This window comes from Miscanthus floridulus, chromosome 5 (genome assembly GCF_019320115.1).
Source record: "Miscanthus floridulus cultivar M001 chromosome 5, ASM1932011v1, whole genome shotgun sequence".
Lineage (NCBI taxonomy): Eukaryota > Viridiplantae > Streptophyta > Magnoliopsida > Poales > Poaceae > Miscanthus > Miscanthus floridulus.
The window spans coordinates 6854067-6862772 of NC_089584.1; the positions used below are offsets into that span (position 1 = coordinate 6854067).

An 8706-nucleotide genomic window follows, 5' to 3' on the forward strand; every position below is an offset into this window, starting at 1 on the left:
ACCCAAAGGTAATGGCGAGGTATGTATGACTATTAACCAAAAGGGTAATGGCGAGGTATGTAATGCATGCCCACACCTCTTATTTGTCCTTGTCCTTTCATAGAAAAAGATTGTTTATCTTGATTTATGTTAACACATATTTGATCTAGCCTCTTGTGATATTCCTTCTGGAAATGGTCGGTGGACCGAGGAGGATTCGACTATCCTTGTGCCAGGTGACATCATCAGTGTGAAGCTTGGGGATATCATTCTAGCTGACGCTTGTATGCTTTGAAGGGGATCCACTGAAAATCGATCAGGTAATGCAAATTGAAGTTGCTCCTCTCTATGTGAATTGGGTTGATGTTAAATTGAAGTTGTCCATTTCTAGAAGGCAAGCTTCTAATCCCGCTTTGCAGACTTGCTTACTTTCTTCATTAGCAAATTTATGACGTGAGGAAGTAATACAATATGACCTCTCTAGTTTTGTTCTTCGCTGTTAAATGTCTAAGGCTAGAGTAGGAAGTAATGCAATTGATATCACTAAACACGAAAAAGTTTTTTGTATGAGTTAATAGTCATTCATGCATCCAGTGGTCGTGGTTAACTTTATATAATAGTCACCAACATGTGTATCATCCCCTTTTACTTGTGATTTGTGCTAGCACACTGTTTGAACACACATATGTTTTATGTGTTGTCTCTGCTGCTTTTCTGTAATTTAGTAAGCTGTAGGTTTAGTAAAATCTGTTGTTGATCAAAACTAGACAAATAAAACATTCGGTTATACAATTACAATCACCAACAATATAATTTATAGCTACTGGGCACTGTAATTTTAGTTCTCAGCATATGCAATTGTAGTTCTAGGCATAATTTAATTTAAGATTGTAACATCATGTTCATTAAACAAATTACATAAATTAATTGACCACTGAATTTGATTGCATCCCTAATTTTGATTGATAAATTTTGATTTCCATCTATTGATCATCTTTGATTACCATGTCCTTAGTGTTCTGTTGCTTGGTGATCAATGCTACCATTTGATGTTTTCGTCCTTTTCTTTCTTTTTGGCTTCACCGGGGAGCCTACAAAACATTATTAGTTCACATAAATAAGAATTTTTGCATTTGGATTCAAATTATATTTGTATGTACTAAAATTCTATTTGTATGTTCTAAAATTTTTTACCTGCACTGTTTGTGTCATTTGTTTTCTTCTTTTTCTTTTTTTCTGCTTCCACCATCTTCTTCTTTATTTCTTCTATATGTGTCTTCATTCTGACAGATTTAGGTGGTCTTCCCTTTCTCTGAATTCTTTCTGGATCATCTAGTTCAGTCTGTGGATCTCCAGTTTCTGCTGCTATAGTTTCTCCTTCATTTCCTCGTTGGTCATTTTGTGCTTCACCTGTTTGCTGAGCAGATAACATTCTATCTAAATTGATTTCCATCTTGTTGAATTCTACCATAAGGTATTCCATGGCTTCCTCATTTTTTGATCCTTTTGAATTCAGTATTGTTGACTTCCTAGAAAATATATTGAATCTCAATAATGAGCTTGTTGCAACTATTTCTTCTTCATATCCTTTTTTCTCCACTTGTCTAAGAAGTATTTGACTGGAATTGTGTTGATTTTCTTTTTAATGACTATTTTTAGGATATGAGAGCAGAGTATCCCATCTTTGCTGAATTTTGCACATATGCAAGTAAATTCTTCTTTGCCTTCTGTTAGGTCAGTGTTTACTGTATATCTCCTGAACCTATGAACCTCCTGAATCTGGTTACTTTTTGCCACACCTCAAATGTTTTCCGATCTTCGGTTTCCCTGTAGTTCAGCCTTGATATTACCTTTAGTTGTAGCTAAAACTTTTTTAATATGTTTCTGTTGTATAGCTGTTGTGCCTGCTGCTCTATTCTGTAGCCAAATATAAATTCCTTTAGCCTTTTCTGCTTGCTATAGCTGTCCTCCAGCCTTTCTGCTCGATTTATGGTATCAACAATCCGATTATACTTTTTCAGGAAGCTAATGATACTATAGATTGGCCCTACATTATCTTTGAACCTAGCATTTATTGCCTCACTCCTAGATGTGGTTTGTATGAAAGGGAAGAAGTCATTTTTGTAGTAGAACGGGATGAACTTTTTCCTCATTTCCCATATTTTGGAAAAGTTGTTATTCCCTTGAAGGTTTCTTTCCTCAATCATTCTCTTCTAAAGTCGTTCAAATTCTTCCACTATTAGACTATTGTTCACTGTATCTTCGAAGTCTTCATATAGTCCTTCGTTTGCTGCAAACACCTTGACATTCTTATTGTAGCATTTGGTCTTTATGTGGAACAAGCAATTTTTGTGCTTTGTGTTTATGAATACTTGCTCTATTGTTGATTTCATCGCCATGTCTTGGTCTGTGATGATCGTTTGAGGGTGTTTTCCTTCCATTGCTTCAAGGAAAGTTTGAAATACCCACTTAAAAGTGTCCACTATCTCATCATGCAGGAAAGCACATCTGAAAAGGCAACTTTGCCCATGTCCTGTGATTCCAACAAATGGTGCAAAAGGTAAGTTGTATCGGTTGGTCATATATGTCATGTCAAAACTTACACATTCTCCATAATCTGCATAATATTTCATAGAAGAATAGTCTGTCTAGAACAAGTTTCTCACTCTCTTGTCCTCATCTAAATCAAACTTGTAAAAGAAAGATGGATCCTCAGTTTGTTTCTTTCTAAAATAATCCAGTACTTGTGTCATATCTGATCCTTTAACTTCTCTATTTAGCTTTGTCCTATAGTTGCTGATATCTTTCTTTTTCATCAGTAGAACTGTAAGCCCCCCTCTCAGATACGATAGAATAGAAACCATCTTTCTAGTCAGGATATTGTTATCATTCAGAGTCTTGATAAGTCCCTTTTCTATTTCTGTCATATACTTGCGACCAGAAAATAGATGATCCCTATCTCTAGGGCATAGCTCATGATTATGCTCTAAATCAAGAGTTTTAATCTTCCATACACCTCCTTCTTTCACCATCATAACACAAGGACAATCTAACTTTTGTTGAACATTTGTTTTTCTTCTCCTTACCGATTTCTTTCCAACATCCTTGTCTACTTTAGCTTCTTCTTGCTCTAAAGACTTTGGTTCCTTTTCTTTTCCTTGACGATTGCATTTCATTGTCACTTTGACTAACACTTTATTTCTCTTCTTACTTTGAGTTCTTGTCATATGTGTTATGGCAACTTGAAATCCAACTAGGAACGCATAGAAGTTGAAGAAATGATGAGCATCATCCCTAGTCTTAAATTCCATCGATAGCTATGGGGTATACTTTCTGTTGATTGGTGCATTGTTGCCTTCAGATGCTGCAACCTGCTCATTTTTTATGAATTATTCAATTTCTTCCTCCATCAGTTCCTGACTGCCATTTACTTGCTCATTATCATCTGTTATAGTTGATGTAATATCTAAACTTGTTGGTTCTGTTGCTATTATCCTTAAGTCATTTTCTCCCATTGTTGGTTGATCATCTTGATTTTTATGCTGCACCTATAAATATATTAGCAACAGTCTTAGTTTCTGAGTAATGTCATTTATAATACAAATAATTTTTTTCAGTGTGGATTGAAATAGTTGAAGAGATCATTTTTTATGTACCTCATCAATATCCATGTTATTGAATACATCAGTTTGCCAATGGTATTGTTGAATTTTAGATCTATCATCATTAGCTATGCTTGTCGTTGCTCCATCATCATCAGCGACGATTGCCATTTCTCCATCCTGTTTTTGCAAAGATAAGTTTTACTTTGATGCCAGTACATATTTGTATTGCTTATAAATGTAATCAAATTGGCTCAGCTACTTGTATCTACCTCATATGACATTCTTGACTCTGATATTGACCGGTCAGTTTGTGGTCCAAAGATTCCATCCAGATCTTCAAGGCTCATATTCTGTTTTATTTGTTTGATAATGAGAATGGTTACCATTTATAATATAACACAACCAGTTTGATAAGTATATATAATATAGTTTCACCTCATTTCTGTCATTTCTAAGTACCATCTTTGTTAATGATCCTTACATCTCTTCATGTTGCTGCACAGTTTATAATGAAGCATTAAATTATAGTCATGTTATGCTGAATTTACATTGCATATGTATGTTATTTGCATATATCTGAATTGTAATTTTTGTATACTGGTATTTATAAATTTTACCTCCGTATTCCTATCAGTCTGATTATTCTCCTGAGAGTTCATCATCTGTTTCAGCATAAGTTCAGTGTAGCCTCCCTGCATTGAAATATATTTTAGTCCAAAAACAACCATTTTATCTTGGCTTTTCTAAGAGTAAGCAATGATTTTGCTCACCTTTTTGTATCTGTAGAAACGGTCAGTGGAACAATTTGTGCCTCCAAATACTTGATATAGAGCTGACTGCACAGTCTTCATTGCTTCTATACCATGTAAGTTCATTGATGTTGGATAATCATCAACTCTGCTTGTTATCATATATATATTATTTTGATTCATAAAAAAAAGAGCACCTGAGTACTTATTTTGCTTTTTATCAGATATTCTTAATTTTTCATTGCATCAAACTGGACTGGTGCTTGTATCAAATGCATTAGGGAATCAAATGAATGCTGCAGCAAAATGTAGAATTCAGTAGTTGGCATATTTTCATTGTTTATGACTGTATTTTAAATTAGGAGTTATTTTACCTCATACATGTCCTTGGTATTGACATCATTGTTGTTGTATCCTTGCACTTTCTTAGAATTCTGAATCTGATATTGTGGCTCTGACATTTGCTCCTGTCTTGTACCTCTTCCTTTGTTCTTGTTCTGTTAAAACATCTAAAATTGTGTAAGATGTAATCTGCTGCTCATACAATCACCTATAAATAGTTAGAATCAGGGCTGTTGTAATTAGGGCTGTTAAAATATCGACTAGGGCTGTTGTAAGTAGTTAGAAACAGCTATAAATAGAAAGCATAGTTTGCCACATTTAGAGTTCACAGCTGCTTCTTGCAGCTCATTGTAGTGTGTTTGGGCTATTTTCACCCCTTTGGTTGCAACATCAAAAAATGCTTGTTTAATCAGTATAATTGCATTAGCAGCAAATACCAGTTGTGCTATTTGAAATGTGCAATTTGTTTTTTTGGTATTCTGTATTTTTGTTTCCTGAGTTCCTTAATTTGTGAATCTATAATTCTGATTCCTGAATTTGGTTGTAGCAAATACTAGCAGGCTTGGATTACATCATCGTGAGGAAGTCGGTGTGCTTACCTTGGTTGTTGAGGTTAGTGGTTCCCCTTCAATCTGTTGGTTGCTTGCCCCTTTCCTCTACTATGCTTGTCCCCACGCAGAGAAGATCTTCATCTTTGATCTGCTGGTTGTTTTCTCCTTTCCCCTGCTCTGCGTGGGGGATCTGATATGATCTGCTCGCAGAGCAGTGCTCTGCTTGCCTCCATGCAGAGATCTGATCTCCACATAGGACAAAGGCTTTCCCCTGTTTGCTCTGCTTGTTTTCCAAGTATATCGATTGTTGTTTTTGGGCTTATGTGCTGGCACATCTTTAGTGGGCCTCTTTGTCTTCTTAGTTATTGGGCTCTAGGCTGACTTACTCTTTACTTGGACAGAAGACAACCACCAAAAACTTGGATAAAAGGCAACAACAAAAGATAAAAACTACAGAGTCATGGGCCTTATTTGCCTGATGGAATTTGTGTGTTACATTCTCCTAAAACACATGTTTTTTTTCCCGTGTTTCAATTCGTGTGTTTCTTAGACATTCAACAAACATGTGCTAGCTAGTTCAAAAAAACACATGATTTTTTCCTGTGTTGGAATCTGTGTGTTTTACACGTAGCCAACAACCATGTGTTGGCTTATGCTAAAACACACATTTATAGAGTAGACAGACTCTACAAGTACAACACACGTAGTTACCTAATACATGCATATATAGGAGTAAGGATGAAAACGGAAAGGAAATATCCCGAACCGAACCACATCGTTTTCTACATTTGACCCGAGCGAATTCGTATTTTTGGACAAAATACGAAATACTAAATTCGAATTCGAAATACGGAATACTAAACTCGAAATTGGATCGAATTCGGTTTAGGCTTTGTTCGACTGATTTCTACTTTTCTACATTTTATTCGGAGTGTTCCGTATTCTAAATTTGGTTCGAACCGAATTCCAGCAAGCGAAGGTCACCCTCGGGAGCTCGCCACTGCCGCCGCTCGCAGCGCACCACCGGGAGCTCGCCCTTCCTCTTCCCCTGCCTCTGCTTCCACCCGCCGTTGCCGCGCTGCTCGCTGCCGGAGCGCCGCGCCACCGCCACCCGCTCCCCTCTGCTCCGCTCCCCTTTCCCCTGCACCACGCGCTGCCGCTGCCCTGCCCTGCCATGCTTTCCACAGGTGCGGGGCTAACCTGGTGGCGGGTGGAGCACCGGCGGCGGCGTGACGCGCCTAATGCGCCGACGGAGACCACGGCGACGGGCTTGGGGCGGATCGACGGCGGGTGGAGCACGGGCGGCGACGAGACGCGCCTGATGCGCCAGTGGAGACCACGGCGGCGGGCGAGGCGCAGCATCGGCGGCGTCCGCCGGCGGGAGGTGGGGGTGCGGGGCCGAAGGTGGAGGGCAGAGGACTGGAGGTGGGGGCGCGGGTGATGGCCTGGACGCCGCCTGAGAGAGAGAAGGAAAGAGAGACCGATCGGATAAGGAGAGAGGAGGGGAAAAGAAAGAAGGGGAGAAGGAAAGAGAAATAAAAAGGAAAGAAAAAGAAAAAGGAAAATGAAGAGAAAAAAGAAAAAAGAGAGAGATTGAAGGAATTTTCTCCAGCATTGAAGGAATTTTCTCCTGCTTTTAGTGCTGCTGGTCGTATTGAATTTTCACATACCGACCGTGTTCAACATAATTCCGCTCGAATTGGTTCGTTTCCGAAATTCTAGATATTCCATAAGTTCGTGTTCGTTTTCGTGTCCGGCTTGTCCGCTTTCGCTTTCACTTTTATATTTCAAATGTAAAAGTAGAAAACGGTTGAGGAGTTTTTCGACGTTTTCATCCTTATATAGGAGAGTATATATACGCTAATAAAGGCAGAGGAGAGAGCAGTAGCAGTCGGCCGTACGCGGTTATACTACATGCATACAATAATCTATGCAGGATTACGAAGACAGCACACACACAACAGCTAAAAACCACGGCGACGAGAGGATAGAAAAGGAAACACGATGGGCAACGAACCAACGACAGCGTGAGCGTGAGCAGACAGCACCAGCGGCCGTCTGTTGGATCATCGAAGTTCAGACGGCGGCGATGGAGCTGTCGAGCTTGACGACGACGAGCTCACCGGCGGCCTCCAGCCCCGCGGCGACCACAGCAGGGGCGGCAGCGTCGTCGCTGCCAGCGGCGCCGGCACCGGCGCGCGCGGCCAGGACGTGATCACGCACGCGCGCCGCCATGCCATCGAGTCCGGCCTGCAGGCGCGCCACGAGCGCGTCCCTGGGTGTGCCGCGCACGGGCTCGCACTCGAACTCCCACCGCAGCTCGCACCCGACGGCGGCCGGGACGACGCGGAACGTGGCGAAGAAGAGGCCGAAGCCCATGTTGTTGTCGTTCATCTCGTACCGGAAGAACCGGCGCTCCGCGTCGTGCTCCAGCAGCGTCTCGTGCGCCCAGTCCGCCGGTTCGCCGCCGCCGGCGCCGGTGGTGGTGGTGCCCTCGCAGTACCGGACGCAGCCGGGCGCGCGCGGGGTGCCGGACGCCAGCCGGCACGCAGCCACACGCGGGTGCCACCGGTGGAACGCCAGGAAGTCCGACAGCAGCGCCCACGCCTCGTCCGCCGTCGCCTCGGCCACCGCCGACGCCACCTTCCCCTCCCACTCCCACACCCTACTAGCGACCGGCGGTGCCACTCCGCCGCCGACGGCCGCGGGCTCGGGTGCCGCCATCATCATTTGGGGGAATGGGGGCTGGCTGGGTGGTGAGCGGGGAGGCGTGCAAGTACGACGAGCCAGCACGGACGTGTCGGCCGGGCCGTGTGGTGTGGGTGAGTACGCGCTGGAACCGGTGTTGGGGCTACGCAATATATAGCCGACGGACGCGGGGGCCGTGGTTGGGTTCGTTAACGGGTTAGTTCGTCCTATTAGCTACCATAAAGAATGCAAATTTAGATTTGGATTAAATCAAATTCCCTTATATTTAGTTAAGTTCATAGAAAATATTATAATAATTATAAGCATTATATTTGGATACGTGGCATACTACGATGCATGGGCCCGATCCTCGAGTTTGTACGTGCGTCGTGACATTCGAATATATGATGATGATGATGTTGTACGGTGCATGCGCACGTACTACTACGATTTGCAGTCGTACGTGTGTGGCGCCATGGTATGGTCGTACGGTATGGATGCAGCAGGGAGGGTATAGGAAGCAGCAGAGCAGGACTGGCGAATGAAGCGAGGCCGGAGGACGGGCGGGGCAGCACAGCTAGCCGACCGGCCGACCGAGCCCACGGGGCGGTGAGCTCATCGGCGCAGCGCAGCAGAGCCAGGCACAGTAGCCGGTAGGCGGCACCACGGCGTGGGGCGCGTCGGATCCGATCGATCAGCGAGCGCTAGCGTCGCCCAGCAGCCAGCGTTCCAGCAGAGCGGGAGCCTGCACCAGCCGTCCAGCCCACAGCGCGACAGGGCTTGGCGGGCATG

At 43.0% G+C, this 8706-nt stretch overlaps 2 protein-coding genes across 4 annotated transcripts; both read right to left on the reverse strand.

Annotated features, from left to right (window-relative positions):
• Positions 1 to 855: 855 nt before the first annotated feature.
• LOC136449439 (uncharacterized) lies at positions 856 to 6926 on the reverse strand. Of its 3 annotated transcripts, none has more exons than XM_066449463.1 (9): positions 5275 to 6926; positions 4708 to 4830; positions 4355 to 4481; positions 4202 to 4276; positions 4020 to 4079; positions 3854 to 3934; positions 3636 to 3761; positions 1174 to 2512; positions 856 to 1070 (listed from the first exon to the last, which is right to left on the reverse strand). In XM_066449463.1, exons 5-8 carry the CDS (start codon positions 4044 to 4046, stop codon positions 2462 to 2464), a joined length of 285 nt encoding a protein of 94 aa, XP_066305560.1. In that variant the 5' UTR covers positions 4047 to 4079; positions 4202 to 4276; positions 4355 to 4481; positions 4708 to 4830; positions 5275 to 6926; the 3' UTR covers positions 856 to 1070; positions 1174 to 2461. The 3 variants fall into 3 exon arrangements, with proteins under 3 accessions (XP_066305560.1, XP_066305559.1, XP_066305561.1); XM_066449462.1 differs by having other exon boundaries at positions 1174 to 3527; XM_066449464.1 differs by having other exon boundaries at positions 1174 to 3527; positions 4708 to 4842.
• A 134-nt stretch (positions 6927 to 7060) lies between these two features.
• Positions 7061 to 8052, reverse strand: LOC136449438 (lachrymatory-factor synthase-like). Its single transcript, XM_066449461.1, has one exon. The coding sequence runs from the start codon at positions 7954 to 7956 to the stop codon at positions 7303 to 7305; it is 654 nt and encodes a 217-aa protein (XP_066305558.1). The 5' UTR covers positions 7957 to 8052; the 3' UTR covers positions 7061 to 7302.
• Positions 8053 to 8706: the final 654 nt, after the last annotated feature.